We start from the raw sequence: 20277 nt of genomic DNA on the forward strand, positions 1-20277 counted from the left end.
CTACCTGAAAAGAGCTATCGGCCCAGTGCTTTCTTTTAGAAGGTCATTTGTGTGGCACCGAAAAGCAATTGCTTCCTCCATTCCTACTACCTGGAAACACAAACTTTTAAATGCATGCCAGTTCAATTGGAACAGTAGCAAATTTCATGAAGTAGCTAAAAAGAAGAGCAACAGCTGGTACATCAGGCATTAATAATATAACAAAGGAAGAAAAAAGAGAAATTTTTCATTAGTACTTTTTGATGTCAATTTATTATTTATCCCTTTGCCAGTATTCAAACAGACAGGCAGTCATAAAACGTTAAAAAAGATCCTTTAAAACAGTCAGGCATCTGTTTTACCTCAGTTCCTTTTTAGAAACCTGGAAATCAGGAGCCCCGGCTTTTATACTATAGCAAGTTTGACACTTGCTGTATCAAAAATATTGCTTGAGGATCACTACATAGGAAGAGTTTTGTTTACATTTTATGAAAGGCTGGTTAGGCAGGCAGACAATTGTTTGTAAGGCAAGATCCAGTGTAAATCAGCAATGTGCTGTTTCCAACTGTTTGACTCCTCAGTTCATATTCTGAAACAAGGGCATTGACAAAACCCACTGTTCAGTAATTAGCATCCTGTCAAATCTTTCCAATCAAGACTAGCATGCTGCACCTGGTCCTAGTTAAAAAACGCATTGTGGGCAATTCTGATCTGACCCTCAGGGGCCCCTGCCATGCTCAGAACTGCATTCAGTGTGCACGCCATAATTACCATCCACACAAAATAAGTAGGCCTCCTTGTCCAGCAGCTCTGAGAGATTCTGCCTAATCCTAATGACCTGCCACACCATTTTAACTTCTTTGATAAATGTCTATCCTTGTGATTTAGACCTTTCCTCTCCCACAAAGAAGGTATCTCTTCCTGGGACAGAAGACTCCTCAGAAGTAGAATCACTGTAGAAATAAAGCAAATGAAAAATGGAGAAGCAAAAACCAAAGTAAAACAGAAACCTTAACAGCCCTCTCCCCAGCAGGAGCTTGTTGGAGGAGGTGTGGGTGCTGAGTCCCCCCTCCCTAGCTTGTCTTGCCCTCAGCGCTCTGGGTGCTTTTGCCTTTCCAGGCACTGTCCTTGGTGTAGAGGCCATGCTCCTTGATGTAGGTGATGACAGCATCGGGGATCAGGTACTTTACGCTCTGCCCTTGGCCCAAGGCTCGCCTGATGTACGTGGCACTGATCTCATTCTGCACAGGCTCCTTGGCCAGGTGAATGTTGTGCTGGTGCATCCGTAGGATGGGAGATTCTGCGATGTAACCTTTTGGGTCGTGACCTGCCCGGCCCACGCACACCAAGCCAAACTTCTCCGCTATTTCCTGGATGTGTGCATCCTTCCAGAGGTTGGGGGTCTGGAAGGTCTTCAAGACGTCTGCCCCGCAGAGAAGCTTCAGCTCAGGCACAGCTGCAAAAACAAGGATGGACCCAGTAAAGTTACAGAAGGGTCACTGCCAGGAAAGACAACATCATATTCTGTTGGAAAGTCTCACAAAATGCTTTTCTTGGAACGTATCGAGAACTCAGTGTCTCCATGTTCATGACTTGAAAAGAAAAAGCATGTAAATGAATCTGCAGCCATTTCAGGGAATACAGTTGTAAGTAATGATTTAATCAATACACCTTTTGTTTAATATTGGAAAAGTGCCAAGGAATAAGAATACTTTTTTTTCAGTGTTCTAACAGAAGTCTGTCTGTGGTTGCTTTGGACCAAGGCAGAGTGCTCTAAAGGTGGTTGTGTTGTACCCAGTACTGTGTCTTCTGATGGAAGGTAAGGTTCTGAAAGCTCTGAGACCAACAAGCCGTGGGCCTTGGACAAGTCACTGCCCTATTTGAAATCCATTTCAGCCCTTGTGTTACTAGGAACTAGTACCTGGCACTTTTATGTAAAAATCTCACTATAAAGATTAATTATAAAGGCTCTTTGGATAAACAAAAGGTCTCTAAGACTCCAGCTGGTGGCCTTTTCATTGCAGTTTCCAATAAAACAAAGCTCTAGAACAATGCTTAATGTGGATAATCCTTTGGAATGTGTTCTAACAGAATGCTAATTGTGATAATGAAATAATACATAACATTTATTGGGAGATTACTATGGGCACTACTACTAAGCTCTTTATGTGTATAATACCATATGCACCCCAGAACAATTTATGAGGTGAGTATTGTTGTGCCCATTTTATGGAGGGGGCAACTGAGGCAGAGAGCGATAAGTGACTTGCCTGAGGTCACTCAGCTAGGCAGAGAAGTCAGGTGTCAAACCCAGGCAGCCATCCTCCAGGTGTGGCATTTGTAACTGCTGGGTTCTGCTGCTGCCTGCTGGTGGGAATCTGTACTTGCATTATACTGGAGAATAATGCAGACTCCTTCCTACAGTCCCAGACTGATTTTCCTGGCACTATCCGTGTCCCTCTTGGTGAGCTAATCAGCAAAGGAAATCCAAGTCTATGCTAGAAACAAGCTGCAGGGTCTCCGATTCTTCCAGAAGCTGATCCCAGCTTCAGTAAATGGCAAAGACTGGAGTCCCAGAGTACTGGCACCTGTTAGTCACCACAAAGTCTCAGTAAGGAGAGGCTCCAGGGCTACCATACTAGAGAAAAACTTGGTGTAAATGGTCAGTTTAGGATCCTCTAAGGTGGAACCTTTGAAGGAATCGAAATGTGGACCAGAGAGATGAGTTCACACAAAAGCACTGGAGCAACTGTGGAATGGAAAGTGAGAGACTGGAGGTGTCATGGAGAAGTCTGAGTCCTGGCCTCAATTGGGCACAGGCTGCTGTGCGGCCAGAGCCAAGACCTTTCTTTCTCTGGGTATCAGTTTCCCCATCCATGAGATGATGAGCTCTAGACTCATTTAAAGCAACATATGCAATCACAGAAACACACTTTTCAAATGCTCTAGCGGCATAATACTGGTCTAGTAAATGATATTCAAACATTCCTTCATTCATGCATGTATGAACTCTTAGTGGTTACAAACTAAGACTCTAGAGCCAGACACCTTACACCCAAATTCTGGTTCTGCCGTTCAATACCTCATGTGATCTCAACTTTAAAATGAGGATATTACCCTTCATTTATTCATTCATTCACTTATCCATTTACTCATTTATCTACCACTGTATTCATAGAAACACCCACTCAACATTTATGAATTATCTCCCAGTGTCTGGCCTTTTTAAACCAATAAAACTGCATTTAACAATTATTCAGTAACTCACACTTTTCAGTAATTTGGGCTGGTCCCATTGCTCACAACATATATGTATATTTGAACGGTTCTGCATCTGTGAAGTTTTACTCCAATTTCTTATCTATCCAACCAGTGTAGTATAAAGGAGAACAGTGTTTGGTCTTTCAAACAATTAGGTAGTTTTATGTGGTCTTCCTATGGGGGAGGTACTATGATGTGCATTTCATTCCAGGATCTGCTGGGACCTGGGACACACCCTCTCTCTTCCTACAGGTCAGAGAACAGAGAAGATACCACCTTCTTTTTACAATAGATTTTTCTGTGGGGACAATTTCTGCATGTCAGTTTCAATATTGGGTACTGTTTGATTCATTAACAATGACAGTAAGGAATACTATTCACTTTGAGCCTTGCCTAGAAGGAACAAGTGCCCACACCTCCCCTGCCCCCCAAATCAAAGGCATGTCTGTGAGGCTGGTGGTGCCTGTTATTCCATGACAACAATACCATGTGATAGATCACTTCTCGGGCAACATGGGCCTCAGACCTCTAATTCCTGGCAGTCCTGTCTTTAGGGCTCACAAACACATTCACACATCTCTTCCAAATCCATTTACAACACTGTTACAAAATTTTTAGACTGAGTGACTCTATCCAACTCCTAAGTATGTAACTCCAGGGTGTAGTATAAAGAAATCAATATGATTTCTTCTAACAGTGATACAGATACATAAACAAACGGGATATCCATGGGCATTTTGGGGGCAGTGTGCTCTACCTTTGAGTAGCTAAGGGCTTTGAAAGGCAGATAAAGCTGAAATTTACATAGACTGTGAGGGAAGTGCCACTAGGATCTTTGAAAGTTTGGTTGTCCTAAGTCTGTGAGATCAAAGAACACCAATCTTGAGGTCAGTCAGCTCTGGGTTCAACTTTAAATCTGCTGGTACCCTCAGGAAAATTACTTAGCCTATGGGCCTGTTTCTTCAGCCATAAAATGGGGATAGTAAAGCTTTCTTTGGAAGTTATGGGAATTGAGTGATGGAGAGAATGCAATGTAAATTTCCTGTCTGGCGCAGCATGTGAACACTGCCACCAACAGTGATGTCTGTCACAGTACCTCACAGACACATTCAGAAATGTGGGACTTCTGGGTCTAAACAGGACACGAGAGATGAAGCATCTGACAGGCAGCACCTAAATTTACCATACAAGGCCACCTTGGAACATTCAGTATTAAACGGAAACAGATAAAGGGCCTGCTCTGTTGGGAGAGGGAATCCTCTGAATGTGGCTGAGCTGTGCTCGGTTCCATCAGCCATGGGCGGGCGCCACCTTCACAAAAGACAGACAGAGTCAGCTGTTAAAGAACTGAAGGCATCATCCATCCCAAAGTGTCACACCCAAGCAGCCCAGAATGTAGGAATCCATATGACTCTGGGTGAGCCCACGGAGGCCTGCAAATCACAGAAGTGATGGGCAAAGCAAGGCTCTGGCAGCCAGAAATTGCTGAGCTCATCATGTAATTTGCAACCCCAGAGTATAACAGCACACCAATAAAATACGCAGCACACAAAATGATCCTTTAGAAATATGTCACTAGTAACACACATGCCATCTCATCAAAAGCCAAACTTACGCTGAGAAAAATTCCACCTTCCTGTTTTTAATTGCTCTACGTTTTACCCCAATTACAAACATCAAACTGTGTTCATTATGGAACGTATGGAAAATATGTAAGTATTTAAAGCAGAAATAACAACAACAATAATAATTCTGCTTTCTACAAAACATCATCAGTTTTTAGTGTATTTCCTTAGTCTTTTCTATTTAGACACGCAAACAGATGGGAAGTATAGTCATATTTTTATATACTTAAGATTATATGCAGTATTTTATCCTGATTTTTTTCCACTTCCTTCATAAGTGTTTCTCTACATCATCAAAACCTTTTATGTAGTTTCTTTATCCTATGTATACAGTATAATTTATGTATACTTTCCTTTATATTTAAAAATTGAGATTGCTTTTACTTCCTGCCATTGTAAAAACTGTTGTGATAAACATCTTTCTGCATAAATCTTTGTCCCAATCTCTAATTATTTCCTTAGCCAGATTCCTAGAATGGGAATTTATCAAGCAAAGAGTGCAAAGATTTTTAAAGTCCCTGATATATTTTGGTAAACTGAAAAACAGTTTTTTAAAAAAATTTTATTATTATTGTACTTTAAGTTTTAGGGTACATATGTACAACGTGCCGGTTTTTTACATATGTATACATGTGCCATGTTGGTGTGCTGCACCCATTAACTCCTCATTTAGCATTAGGTATATCTCCTAATGCTATCCCTTCCCCCTCCCCCCACCCCACAACAGTCCCTGGTATGTGATGTTCCCCTTCCTGTGTCCATGTGTTCTTATTGTTCAATTCCCACCTATGAGTGAGAACATGCAGTGTTTGGTTTTTTGTCCTTGTGATAGTTTGCTGAGAATGATGGTTTCCAGTTTCATCCATGTCCCTACAAAGGACATGAACTCATCATTTCTGATGGCTGCATAGTATTTCATGGTGTATATGTGCCACATTTTCTTAATCCAGTCTATTGTTGTTGGACATTTAGGTTGGTTCCAAGCCTTTGCTTTTGTGAATAGTGCCGCTATAAACATAGGGGTGCATATGTCTTTATAGCAGCATGATTTATATTCCTTTGGGTATGTACCCAGTAATGGGATGGCTGGGTCAAATGGTATTTCTAGTTCTAGATCCCTGAGGAATTGCCACACTGACTTCCACAATGGTTGAACTAGTTTACAGCCCCACCAACAGTGTGAAAGTGTTCCTATTTCTCCACATCCTCTCCAGCACCTGTTGTTTCCTGACTTTTTAATGATCGCCATTCTAACTGGTGCGAGATGGTATCTCATTGTGGTTTTGATTTGCATTTCTCTGATGGCCAGTGATGATGAGCATTTTTTCATGTGTCTTTTGGCTGCATAAATGTCTTCTTTTGAGAAGTGTCTGTTCATATCCTTCGCCCACTTGTTGATGGTGTTGTTTGTTTTTTTCTTGTAAATTTGTTTGAGTTCATTGTAGATTCTGGATATTAGCCCTTTGTCAGATGAGTAGGTTGCAAAAATTTTCTCCCATTCTGTAGGTTGCCTGTTCACTCTGATGGTAGTTTCTTTTGCTGTGCAGAAGCTCTTTAGTTTAATTAGATCACATTTGTCAATTTTGGCTTTTGTTGCCATTGCTTTTGGTGTTTTAGATATGAAGTCCTTGCCCATGCCTATGTCCTGAATGATATTGCCTAGGTTTTCTTCTAGGGTTTTTATGGTTTTAGGTCTAACATTTAAGTCTTTAATCCATCTTGAATTAATTTTTGTATAAGGTGTAAGGAAGGGATCCAGTTTCAGCTTTCTACATATGGTTAGCTAGTTTTCCCAGCACCATTTATTAAATAGGGAATCCTTTCCCATTTCTTGTTTTTGTCAGGTTTGTCAAAGATCAAATAGTTCTAGATATGCGGCATTATTTCTGAGGGCTCTGTTCTGTTCCATTGATCTATATCTCTGTTTTGGTACCAGTACCATGGTGTTTTGGTTACTGTAGCCTTGTAGTATAATTTGAAGTCAGGTAGCATGTTGCCTCCAGCTTTGTTCTTTTGGCTTAGGATTGACTTGGCAATGCGGGCTCTTTTTTGGTTCCATATGAACTTTGAAGTAGTTTTTTCCAATTCTGTGAAGAAAGTCATTGGTAGCTTGATGGGGATGGCATTGAATCTATAAATTACCTTGGGCCATATGGCCATTTTCATGATATTGATTCTTCCTACCCATGAGCATGGAATGTTCTTCCATTTGTTTGTATCCTCTTTTATTTCATTGAGCAGTGGTTTGTAGTTCTCCTTGAAGAGGTTCTTCACATCCCTTGTAAGTTGGATTCCTAGGTATTTTATTCTCTTTGAAGCAATTGTGAATGGGAGTTCACTCACGATTTGGCTGTTTGTCTGTTATTGGTGTATAAGAATGCTTGTGATTTTTCTACACTGATTTTGTATCCTGAGACTTTGCTGAAGTTGCTTATCAGCTTGAGGAGATTTTGGGCTGAGATGATGGGGTTTTCTAGATATACAATTCATGTCATCTGCAAACAGGGACAATTTGACTTCCTCTTTTCTTAATTGAATACCCTTTATTTCCTTCTCCTGCCTGATTGCCCTGGCCAGAACTTCCAACACTATGTTGAATAGGAGTGGTGAGAGAGGGCATCCCTGTCTTGTGCCCGTTTTCAAAGGGAATGCTTCCAGTTTTTGCCCATTCAGTATGATATTGGCTGTGGGTTTGTCATAGATAGCTCTAATTATTTTGAGATACGTCCCATCAATACCTCATTTATTGAGAGTTTTTATCATGAAGGTTGTTGAATTTTGTCAAAGGCCTTTTCTACATCTATTGAGATTTGGTTCTGTTTATATGTTGGATTACATTTATTGATTTGCGTATGTTGAACCAGCCTTGCATCCCAGGGATGAAGCCCACTTGATTATGGTGGATAAGCTTTTTGATGTGCTGCTGGATTCAGTTTGCCAGTATTTTATTGAGGATTTTTGCATTAATGTTCATCAAGGATATTGGTCTAAAATTCTCTTTTTTGATTGTGTCTCTGCCAGGCTTTGGTATCAGGATGATGCTGGCCTCATAAAATGAGTTAGGGAAGATTCCCTCTTTTTCTATTGATTGGAATAGTTTCAGAAGGAATGGTACCAGCTCATCTTTGTACCTCTGGTAGAATTCGGCTGTGAATCCATCTGGTCCTGGACTTTTTTTGGTTGGTAAGCTATTGATTATTGCCTCAATTTCAGAGCCTGTTATTGGTCTACTCAGAGATTCAACTTCTTCCTGGTTTAGTCTTGGGAGGGTGTATGTGTCCAGGAATTTATCCATTTCTTCTGGATTTTCTAGTTTATTTGCGTAGAGGTGTTTATAGTATTCTCTGATGGTAGTTTGTATTTCTGTGGGATCGGTGGTGATATCCCCTTTGTCATTTTTTATTGCGTCTATTTGATTCTTCTCTCTTTTCTTCTTTATTAGTCTTGCTAGAGGTCTATCAATTTTGTTGATCTTTTCAAAAAACCAGATCCTGGATTCATTAATTTTTTGAAGGGTTTTTTGTGTCTCTATTTCCTTCAGTTCTGCTCAGATCTTAGTTATTTCTTGCCTTCTGCTAGCTTTTGAATGTGTTTGCTCTTGCTTTTCTAGTTCTTTTAATTGTGATGTTACGGTGTCAATTTTAGATCTTTCCTGTTTTCTCTTGTGGGCATTTAGTGCTATAAATTTCCCTCTACACACTGCTTTGAATGTGTCCTAGAGATTCTGGTATGTTGTGTCTTTGTTCTTGTTGGTTTCAAAGAACATCTTTATTTCTGCCTTCATTTCATTATTTACCCAGTAGTCATTCAGGAGCAGGTTGTTCAGTTTCCATGTAGTTGAGCAGTTTTGAGTGAGTTTCTTAATCCTGAGTTCTAGTTTGAGTGCACTGTGGTCTGAGAGACAGTTTGTTATAATTTCTATTCTTTTACATTTGCTGAGGAGTGCTTTACTTCCAACTATGTGGTCAATTTTGGAGTAGGGGTGGTGTGGTGCTGAGAAGAATGTATATTCTGTTGATTTGGGGTGGAGAGTTCTGTAGATGTCTATTAGGTCCGCTTGGTGCAGAGCTGAGTTCAATTCTCGGGTATCCTTGTTAACTTTCTGTCTCGTTGATCTGTCTAATGTTGACAGTGGGGTGTTAAAGTCTCCCATTATTATTGTGTGGGAGTCTAAGTCTCTTTGTAGTTCACTAAGGACTTGCTTTATGAATCTGGGTGCTCCTGTATTGGGTGTATATATATTTAGGATAGTTAGCTCTTCTTGTTGAATTGATCCCTTTACCATGATGTAATGGCCTTCTTTGTCTCTTTTGATCTTTGTTGGTTTAAAGTCTGTTTTATCAGAGACTAGGATTGCAACCCCTGCCTTTTTTTGTTTTCCATTTGCTTGGTAGATCTTCCTCCATCCCTTTATTTTGAGCCTGTGTGTGTCTCTGCACGTGAGATGGGTTTCCTGAATACAGCACACTGATGGGTCTTGACTCTTTATCCAATTTGCCAGTCTGTGTCTTTTAATTGGAGCATTTAGCCCATTTACATTTAAGGTTAACATTGTTATGTGTGAATTTGATCCTGTCATTATGATGTTAGCTTGTTATTTTGCTTGTTAGTTGATGCAGTTTCTTCGTATCCTCGATGGTCTTTACAGTTTGGCATGTTTTTGCAGTGGCTGGTACCGGTTGTTCCTTTCCATGTTTAGTGCTTCCTTCAGGAGCTCTTTTAGGGCAGGCCTGGTGGTGACAAAATCTCTCAGCATTTGCTTGTCTGTAAAGTATTTTATTTCTCCTCCACTTATGAAGCTTAGTTTGGCTGGATATGAGATTCTGGGTTGAAAATTCTTTTCTTTAAGAATGTTGAATATTGGTCCCCACTCTCTTCTGGCTTGTAGAGTTTCTGCTGAGAGATCAGCTGTTAGTCTGATGGGCTTCCCTTTGTGGGTAACCCGACCTTTCTCTCTGGCTGCCCTTAACATTTTTTCCTTCATTTCAACTTTGGTGAATCTGACAATTATGTGTGTTGGAGTTGCTCCTCTCGAGGAGTATCTTTGTGGCGTTCTCTGTATTTCCTGAATTTGAATGTTGGCCTGCTTTGCTAGATTGGGGAAGTTCTCCTGGATAATATCCTGCAGAGTGTTTTCCAACTTGGTTCCATTCTCCCTGTCACTTTCAGGTACACCAATCAGACGTAGATTTGGTCTTTTCACATAGTCCCATATTTCTTGGAGGCTTTGTTTGTTTCTTTTTATTCTTTTTTCTCTAAACTTCTCTTCTTGCTTCATTTCATTCATTTCGTCTTCCATCACTGATACCCTTTCTTCCAGTTGATCGCATTGGCTACTGAGGCTTCTGCATTCGTCAGGTAGCTCTCGTGCCTTGGTTTTCAGCTCCATCAGGTCCTTTAAGGACTTCTCTGCATTGGTTATTCTAGTTATCCATTTGTCTAATTTTTTTTCAAAGCTTTTAACTTCTTTGCCATTGGTTTGAATTTCCTCCTGTAGCTTGGAGTAGTTTGATCGTCTGAAGCCTTCTTCTCTCAACTCGTCAAAGTCATTCTCCTTCCAGCTTTGTTCCATTGCTGGTGAGGAGCTGCATTCCTTTGGAGGAGGAGAGGGGCTCTGATTTTTAGAGTTTCCAGTTTTTCTGCTCTGTTTTTTTCCCATCTTTGTGGTTTTATCTACCTTTGGTCTTGGATGATGGTGACGTACAGATGGGTTTTTGGTGTAGATGTCCTTTCTGTTTGTTAGTTTTCTTTCTAACAGACAGGACCCTCAGCTTCAGGTCTGTTGGAGTTTGCTAGAGGTCCACTCCAGACCCTGTTTGCCTGGGTATCAGCAGCGGTGGCTGCAGAACAGCAGATATTGGTGAACTGCAGATGCTGCTGCCTGATCGTTCCTCTGGAAGTTTTGTCTCAGAGGAGTACCGGGCCTTGTGAGGTGTCAGTCCACCCCTACTCGGGGGTGCTTCCCAGTTAGGCTACTCGGGGGTCAGGGACCTACTTGAGGAGGCAGTCTGCCCGTTCTCAGATCTCAAGCTGCATGCTGGGAGAACCACTACTCTCTTCAAAGCTGTCAGAGAGGGACATTTAAGTCTGCAGAGGTTACTGCTGTCTTTTTGTTTGTCTGTGCCCTGCCCCCAGAGGTGGAGCCTACAGAGGCAGGCAGGCCTCCTTGAGCTGTGGTGGGCTCCACCCAGTTGGAGCTTCCCGGACGCTTTGTTTACCTAATCAAACAACTAACTCGGCAATGGCAGGCGCCCCTCCCCCAGCCTCGCTGCCACCTTGCAGTTTGATCTCGGACTGCTGTGCTAGCAATGAGCGAGACTCCGTGGGCATAGGACCCTTTGAGCCAGGTGCGGGACATAATCTCCTGGTGTGCCATTTTTTAAGCCCGTTGGAAAAGCGCAGTATTAGGGTGGGAGTCACCCGAATTTCCAGGTGCCGTCTGTCACCCCTTTCTTTGACTAGGAAAGGGAATTCCCTGACCCCTTGTGCTTCCTGGGTGAGGCCATCCCTCGCTCTGCTTTGGCTCGCGCATGGTACGCTGCACCCACTGTCCTGCACCTACTCTCTGGCACTCCCCAGTGAGATGAACCTGGTACCTCAGTTGGAAATGCAGAAATCAGCCATCTTCTGCATCACTCTCGCTGGGAGCTGTAGACCGGAGCTGTTCCTATTTGGCCATCTTCAAAACATCGTTTTCATTTCATGTAAACTTCCTTTTTTTAAAATAGTTACTTTAGAATAGAACCAGATGAGTGGGATTTAGGGTCTGAATAGAGAGAAACAGGCCCTCAACAATATAGGACCAAGCAGATTAAGTTGGTAGCCCCTAGAAAAATGATTCTGGAAAGAACCTGGAGTGGGCTTTGGCAGAGGGAGAGAGCTCATATTAATGAGAGCAGCTGGGGCTGGTTCCACAGGGAAGATGAATTCTGAACTGGGCCTCACAGACAGATAGGTTTTCAATAGGGAAACCAAGAATTAAGAGGAAGGAGGGGCAGGCCAGGCAAAAAGCTGAGACAGGGATTCTGGAAGCATATGCAGAGAGGTGAAGTGTGAGAGGATGGGAGCCTCAGTGTGTTGTCCCTTCTGAGTCACTCTGGCTGCCCCTGCCTCTCACTGGAGGCTCCAGTCTGCCCTAGTGGCATGGAGTGCCTCACACTTACTCTGTCTCCCGCCCTTGTGTTTCCTTACCCTGCCCCTTGGCCCAGAAATGTCTCCAACCTCAATAATCCAGTCATCCTGCACGTCTCAGTGCAGGTGCCCCCTCCTCCATGCAGCCTTCCTAATTCATGCCTGGACTCACCTCCATTCATACCCTGTCTCCAGCTTGAGGTAGGGGCTGGGGCTGGCTGTCTCTGTTCTCAGCCTGAGCCCAGAGTCTGTTCCAGTGAGGTGCTCAAAAAGTGTCTGTAGAATCCTTTTAAGAATGCCTGCTGAGCCAGAGATGATGCAGAAAGAAGGGAGAGGCTGATAATGAATACTGGGCACTGTGCTTATGGGGGTGGGTGGGAAGGAGCCCATGCAGGTAATGGAGACAACAGGCAGACAGAAAGACCAGAGGAATACAATAAACATTATATAAGTTGATTATGTAGGAGGTACTGTAACTCCTTCTTAGATTCTTACTCTCATGCACAGTCCCCCAGACTGGCTGTAAAGCAAATCCTTAGAGTGCTTATTAAATATCCAGATTCCTGGGCTCTACTCCCACTCAGAAGGTCTGGGAAGACACCTGGGAATTAGTGCTTTTAACAAGCCGCATAGGGGATACTGCTGTGAGGGATCCTTTGGCCAGCATTTGGGGACTGTTGCATGGCACCTTTAGGGTCTGGTAGCATTTCCAAGTCTTTTTAGAAGAATGTTTCCCAATCTTGCTCTAGGAAGCACTAGTTCTGAAAAATACTAACAGATATTAAACAAAGAGTTCCATACTTAAAAAAGTGGTAAGAATGACTGCAAGGTATTTCTCTTTCTTGTAGAATCACAATGCACATGGACATAGTAAAGGCTCTAAAAAGTCCTTCAGTAGAGAAACACATTAGGTGTGCTAAACCTTGGCATTCCTAAACTCTTCTATTCTGGAAGCAGTGTTCCACCAACCAAAGTCAGGAGATGCTGCCGTAGGAAATTCTGCAGATGACCTGCTGGAATCTGCATGCCCACCACTGCATGATGCTTCTGCTTATTTGCATGAGAGCGTTATGCATTTTGCCCCTGACACCAGGGCAGCTCATACTGTGAAATCACAGCCAATAAGTTTTTATCAAACACCAGGAAATGACAACACTTCCTGGCTTACACATCTAGGCTTACAAATTAAGAGGATAATCCAAACCAACTTTAAATTCCCTTAAAAATAGGTTTCCTCTTTTGAGTGAACCATTGAGTAATTCTGCTATAAATAAAGTCTTAGTCTCTTTGTTCAAGTTTTATAATGGCATATTTTACATTCAAAAAGGCTAAGGCTTTTAAAAGAAACCCAGCAGCACTCATCAGTTTATCCCTGTGTGACCCTGACTATAATCCATGTCATTAGAACAAGTCACAAGGGCAGGTAAACTTCTTTGGGGCAAAAAATCCCAAACTAGCAGAGCAATTTACAGGGGGTGGTAGCAGATTGTCTAATCTGAACTTCAACCTCAGAAGTGACATCCCAACCAGGCAGGCCTTAAACTCCTTATCTGTGCCCAGAGGGTTGGACTCAAGTCCTCTGCAGCTGTGACCACCCCTACCCCCTTCGGTTCTCACAGAATCCCTGACATCTCATTCTCTTACAGACAAGAGGGTCAGCACCCACCTGCAGGGGTCAGGGAGAGTGCCTTGCCACGGTCTGGGCCTTCCATCTGGGGTGGAGATCTGAGCAGTTCGCTGTGATGATGCCTGCGTTGTAAACATATGGGCTCAGGGTATGTCTGTCCTCCAGCCCTCAAAGCCACCCAGGGATTTTCAGATTTTGTCTCAACCTGCTTTTTATTTACTTTAGTTCACTCATTCCACAAATATCTGTCGAGGGCCTACTCTGTGGCAGGCATTGCCAGGTGCTGGGACAGAAAGCCATGTAGGTCTTCATGGAGAGTCCTGTCGAAGACAGTCCACTACTTTCCATGTGACATGGGTGAAGGCAGGGAAATTAGTACATTTCTATTCTTTTAACATTTTCTTCAATATTTCTCAAAAAAAAAAAAAAAGGAGTCACTGCTGAGTAGGGGTTAAGGACATGGGCTATTAGAATCAGACAGACTTGAATTCAAGACACATTTTCATTTGAGAAGCAGGGATAATAACACCTACTTTTAGGCTCTTGTGAAAGTGAATGAGCCATGCACATGAAGCACTGGCACAGTGCATGGCCCACAGCTAGCTCCCAGAAAAGCTGCCTGCTCTCATTAGGAACTAGTACTTTAGAAGGCAATAGGGTGACGGCCAAGAGCCAGGGCTTGCAGCCAGGTGGCCTGGGTTGAATCTCAGCTCCTCCACCAGCTGGCTGTGTGACCCTGGGTGGGTGATTTCAAGTCTCTATGTGGATGGTGCTGCATCTGCCAGTGAGGAATTATGACAGTGTCCGCCTCTGATGGGTGGTTATGAAGATTAAAGGGGTTAATACACACAAAGTGCATTGGGCATTTCAAATATGATTAGACTTTCACAAATTTGGCATGCCTGCCTTCTTTAGCAATCTATCTTCTGCAAATCATGAGATACTTATATATGCTTTTGTCAAACACAGGCAACCATTATACACCCCTTCTTGTATCAATTTGATCTTCCAACTTCCACTTTTTGTATTATGCATTTACTAGAACTGTATTTAGGGGGCAGTAGTGCCTGGTGGGAAAAGCATATGCTTTTCAGCCAGAGTGGGTGGGTTTAAGTTCAGGCTTTTTTGCTTGAATGACCCTGACACCCTGTAGCATTGATACTCTTAGAGCCACGTGGACCTTATCTGTAAACTGGTCATGAAAGTTAATGCTGGCCTTATCTACACTGAGTATCACAAGATCATGAATGAAAAAGTGCTTCTACCTTGCCAAATGCTGGGGAAGTGGCCTGCTGCTGATTATAATTGGGAGGCGGCTCAGAGTTAAGTTCTAGGATTAGACTGGGTTGGAATTCTGGCTCTAACTAGTGGCTCTGGAGTCTTGGTGTCTCTCTAGTTTGCTTATCTAGAGAGAGCTGTTGTGAGGATTAATTGAAACGCTTAGCACCAGCCCATACACAGAAAGAGCCCAATAAGTGTTAGCTGTTATTATCATTACTCTTAGTCTATCTTCCCACCAGATTGTGAACAGGGACCCCACTGAATTCATCTTTATATTTCTAGCCCCCATGAAAATGCTCTTTAAGTCTGCTGAATTCAGGAATGATGGAAGGAGTGGATGAATGAATACATTTAACCTGGTTCAAAGCCCTTCTAGATTATCTCAGAGACTCAGCAGAGTCTTCTTAGAGCCTGGCTGGACTCAGTGTTTTCATTATTGTTTTACTGCTTTGATTTTGGTAAACTTTATTTCTGAGGATTCACCCTTGGATTGGTATGGGCTCTCACATCAGACTGAAGTAGATTGAGTCTCACCTCCACTTTCTAACTGTAGGACTTGAAGTATTTTACGACCCTTTCTGAATCTCCATGTCCTCATATATAAAATAAGGCTAAACCCACCTACCTCTTGGAGTTGCTGAGCTTACTAGATATACATGAAAGAGCTTGGCACACATAGAGGGTGATCAGTAAAAGGTGGTGGTGATTCTCATTTTACTTACCTTGAAGGTCCTAGTTCAGATTGACCCTACTTTGAATATTAGCTGGATCTCTGAACTTTGTTGTGGAAATACTTTCAATACAACATGCATTTGCCAGGGACTTCCACTGTGCCTCCATGGGGCATGGCCATTACTGCTTCTTGCTGCCTGCCTGAGTGGTACCTTGGGCCTGTGGACTGACCCTGGGGGCATGTTCTTGGTATCCTCAGAAGCCCCACTGGTCTTCAGGAAAGTTTGGAGGGTAACTGTGGCAGGTGTAAAGCCAGCCACACATCATGTTCCCAGCCTGCAGATCCCTGTTTTGAAGATGGCCATAAGCATGGCTTCAGAGCTCCACAGATGGGAGCTCCACGTCCTGTTTATTTGTATGTGACTGTGATTAACGTAGCCTCTGAGCCTCAGTTTCTTTATCTGTAAAATGAGGACGACACAAGATCATGTCTGCAAACAGGGGGCATGAAAGGGTGATGATGACGATGACGATGATGGATTACATTAAGAGGCATGTGACTAAGGCCTTGCCCACAACACAAGGAAAAGGTGAGTGAAATATGTTTTCAAGTGTCCTAAAGGCATGGAAGTTGACCTAGATTTAAAAAATTAGAATAAAAATAAAGAATCTTATAGGGAAAGAAGGAATCCTCAATAAGCTCCACAGTGAATTTACATTATAGAGATGTTTGTAACTATGTCACTATGATGCAGATTCACTATGGACTTTATCAAGAGGACACTAAATGGAGCAAAAGATGGGGTGGATTTCTACCATGCTTCTAAAACCACCTGACTTTACAATTATAACTGGATTTTCAGTCTTAAAAAACCTTGATTTTGATAATTTTTGGAAAGTGTTAGTAATCAAACACAAATGCAATTGGTACATTTTGGAGATGAAACTTAAATAATAATTTTAAAAATCTTAATCAGCATTTGATAAAACTGTGTTGACTGTAACAGTGATTCTCAATTTTGGTTGCACAAAATACATATGGGAACCTTTATGAAAATATCAATGTTTAGAGCCCACCCCTGACAAATCAAAATCTCTGGGGTGGGTGGGAGGAGGTGAGCATTTACAAAAGCTTATTAAGTGATTTCTGCAGCCAGAGTTGAGACCACTGGTTTGGATGCATCTTGGTACTGATCATAAGCTTAATTCATATACTTGGCAGCTGAAGCTGTGAGCTAGCCATATATTAGAATCACCAGGTAGCTTTTAAAAATCCTGATGCCCCAACCCAGACCAATGACATGGGTACTTTTAAAAGCTCGCTGGGTGAGTCCAGTGTGCAAGCCAACACTGAGCAACACAGGAATAAAGGAGATATTTAAAAAAAAATTAAAAAGAGGCTGGGTGTGGTGGCTCATGCCTGTAATCCCAGCACTTTGGGAGGCTGAGGTAGGTGGATCACCTGAGGTCGGAGTTGGAGACCAGCCTGGCCAACATGGTGAACCCCCGTCTCTACTAAAAATACAAAAAATTAGCTGGGCATGGTGGTGTGTGCCTGTAATCCCAGCTAATTGGGAGGCTGAGGCAGGAGAATTGCTTGAACCCAGGAGGTGGTGGTTGCAGTGAGCCGAGATCGCGCTACTGCACTTCAGCCTGGGTGACGGAGCTTAATTAATAAACTTGGCAGCTGAAGTGGTGGGCTAGCCATGTATTGGAATCACCACGGAGCTTTTTTTGAGACCCTATCTCAAAAAAAAAAAAAAAAATTAAAAAGAAAACGAATGCGTTCAGTACAATCTTAGCTTACTCCTGTATTTTGCAGCAGAAGCACAAGTAATCATAAATAATACTATGGTCAACTCCTATTTATCCATGAATGGCTTATCTGTTTTGAGGACAAATTATGGGCCAGCATTAGGGATTCAGGGAAGGTAGCTAACATTATTAAGTACCTACCGTAAACCAGGTGTTTTGCCTACATCATCTCATTTAATTCATATGGAATCCTAGTGAAGTGGGTGATGTCATTTCCATTTTATTAGGTGAGAAATTGAGACTCAGGGAGGCTAAATCACTTATATCAAGTAATTCAGCTAGTAAATTTGGCTCTAAAACCTGTGTCCTAGGCTACAGTGCTTCTCACTGGGTGGAGGAGAAAGCGTCTGTTTCTGCCTACATATTAAAGCTAAATTACTTGTTGGATGATCTATTCTCTTGCTTCTATTCCCCCTCTCTTAGCCTAGATAAATGAGAAATGACTGCATGACTCATTCTAAAAGGATGATCTAGGTGTCAATTTAATCCTTATATAATTTTCAGTATATGGGTCTTTGTTTATACTAATGGGTCGTTAAAAAAAATAAAGAAGAGCATGTATCATAACAATTATTTTATAATGGCTCTCCTTTTAATTTGGCAACAGGTTCTGAAGCAACACTGTAACCGCTGAATGCTTCTGGCTGGTTCTTTCCGCAGTAAAGGTAAGTAATAAGAACCAGGATATAAAAACTAAATGCTTACCTCTACTAAAAAGGTAAACCTTTTTCTCCCAAGTGATTTTGAAGACAAGTTAAAAATGAAAACTAAAACACATTATGAACAGGCCTGTCAATCATTCCACCTTGTCCCTTGTGCCTCCCATTTCCTGCCCATCCTAGTGGTTCTAAATAGACAAAAGACACAGCAATTTGCAATCCCTTCCAGCAGAGCTGGTTGTCATTAGTGATGAGGCAGGCCGTCCTCACAATCCCAACAGCCAGGAGAGGTGGGACTTCCTGCTTCTCTGGCAATTCCCCCTTAAAGTCTGCAGACACAAGCTAGTGACCCACTGCCCTAACGTGCAGGGCTGGCTTGGGGTTTTAAGCAGTTTTATTACTTATGCTGAATACAAATAGAAATTCCAGAAGAAAAAATAATCCAGAGTAACTGTTTCTAGATTTCTAGTCTTTTTTTCTATTTCACATAAAAGTCTGGGTTTACAGAACCCAGGAATTGTACAATTAAAAAAGACAGCTTATTCTATAGATGTAGTTTTCAACTTAGACAATGATAAAAATAACAAAAGGTCCCACCTACTGAATATTATTATGTAGTTCTGGGTCAGGAAAGTTATTTACGTATAAAAAATCCTCATTAGGTTTTGTTGTCTCCATTTTGCAAGGGAGAAATATGTCTCAGAGACTTCAAATCACTTGCTCAAAGTCACACAGCTACTAAGTGGTGGCGCTAGACCCCAGTGCTACAGTCGTCTGAAATAAGGTTGGGTGTTTCCACAAAGTGCATTTGAAAGTACAGTGTTTTGTAATTTTTCTGCTCAGGGACCTCTCTGAGAATGTGAATCTGTTGATCTCTCTCCTGCTAAGTAGAAACTGCTTCTTGGATATTTGCTGAGAAGGCCTGGCAGAAACCCAGCCCCACAATCTGCCCTACCTTTTACCCTGCAGGCTCTGCAGACATCTCCCGTGGCTCCTGGTCATCACACAGGAGAGTGACTACCATTACCTCAGCACCTTCACTGTCTCCATCCACTGTGCCTGCTCACTCTCCCAGGGGTCCACCCGGATCCAATCGGATGTCTGCAGGGCCAGCCGGGCCATGGCCACTCGGTGATGAGAAGCTGCGAGGTCTTTCTTCCCATAGTTGTCGTTGACAGGAGAGATGATACCCCGGATGACCTGGTACATTCCTAGGTAAGAGAGAGCAGTGGTGTTGCACATACAGACAGATGCTCGCCACCTGGCAGCCTGAATTCAGGCAGGTGCTAAATATCTCCAGTGCTTCATCCTGAGTGGGAGTAGACTCTGGCATTCTCTCATGGGGGAGAAAGGGTAGCTCCCTTAGAAAAGGGTAAAGGCACTACCTTAGTGAACATGTGCTTCTCCTCTAGAGTCTTCTACAACCCAGGTAGCACTGAGAGAAAGGCTTCTCTGCTGAGACAAAGGCTGTGAGGGTGGAGCTCAGGCAAGGGTCCCATACAGCAGTGTGGACAGTTAGGATCAGGATATAGTTGAGGAACAGCTTGACTCCCCCTTCTATAGGAATTAACAGGGGCACTATTTTTGCCCTCTATGTGAGGATGAAAATTACATTTAGTTTCTTAGCCCAAATGGGGATTTTGAGGATGAAGGACAAAGGGATGGGATTTTAGCATGAACCAGGGTTTGGTGGGTATTGGCTGTAGATGGACTGCACAGGCCACCACTGACCTGGGAGGAACGTGCTGCTGATGGAATGGGAAAGTGTACTTTGAAATACACACGGACTGTGCTCACTAACAATGATAACTGCCCTATAGATCGTCTAAACCACATGGGATTCATCTGGGGAGAGATAAATTTTCGTGTGTTAAGCTCCTAAAACTGGAGGATTTATTATTGCAGCTAGCCTAGTCTATCTTGACAAATATGTTATTTTGAGACATCCCTGTTATTCCTAGTTTAAGAGTGCCTGCCATAAATGAATGTTGAATTTTATTAAATCATTTTTCTGCAACTCTTGATTGTGTGATTTTATTCTCCTTTACTCAGTTAATATAGTAAATTGCATTGATTAATTTTCTAATCCTAAACTAACACTGCATTCCTGAGATAAGCCCTATTTGGCCAAGACATATTACCTTTCTTGTGTATTGGTGGATTCACTTTGCTAATTTGTTTTTTAGGTAGTAAGACAGGTCTATAATTTTCCTTTCTCTCACTGTCC

At 42.4% G+C, this 20277-nt stretch overlaps 1 protein-coding gene across 5 annotated transcripts in view; it reads right to left on the reverse strand.

Annotated features, from left to right (window-relative positions):
* Positions 1-227: 227 nt before the first annotated feature.
* Positions 228-20277, reverse strand: part of NMNAT3 (nicotinamide nucleotide adenylyltransferase 3) — a 114344-nt gene continuing 94294 nt past the window's right edge. For 3 of the 5 annotated variants that reach the window (XM_054552704.1, XM_054552703.1, XM_063722226.1), the window contains 3 exons: positions 19078-19261; positions 13663-13745; positions 228-1435 (listed from right to left, as the gene is read on the reverse strand). In XM_054552704.1, the coding sequence (XP_054408679.1) occupies positions 1053-1435; positions 13663-13745; positions 19078-19261 (650 nt within the window). In that variant the 3' untranslated portion in view covers positions 228-1052. Of the gene's footprint in view, positions 1436-13662; positions 13746-18033; positions 19262-20277 lie in introns of those variants that run through there. The other 2 variants (XM_054552708.1, XM_063722227.1) reach the window with 2 other exon arrangements.

This window comes from Pongo abelii, chromosome 2 (assembly GCF_028885655.2).
Source record: "Pongo abelii isolate AG06213 chromosome 2, NHGRI_mPonAbe1-v2.0_pri, whole genome shotgun sequence".
Classification (NCBI taxonomy): Eukaryota; Metazoa; Chordata; class Mammalia; order Primates; family Hominidae; genus Pongo; species Pongo abelii.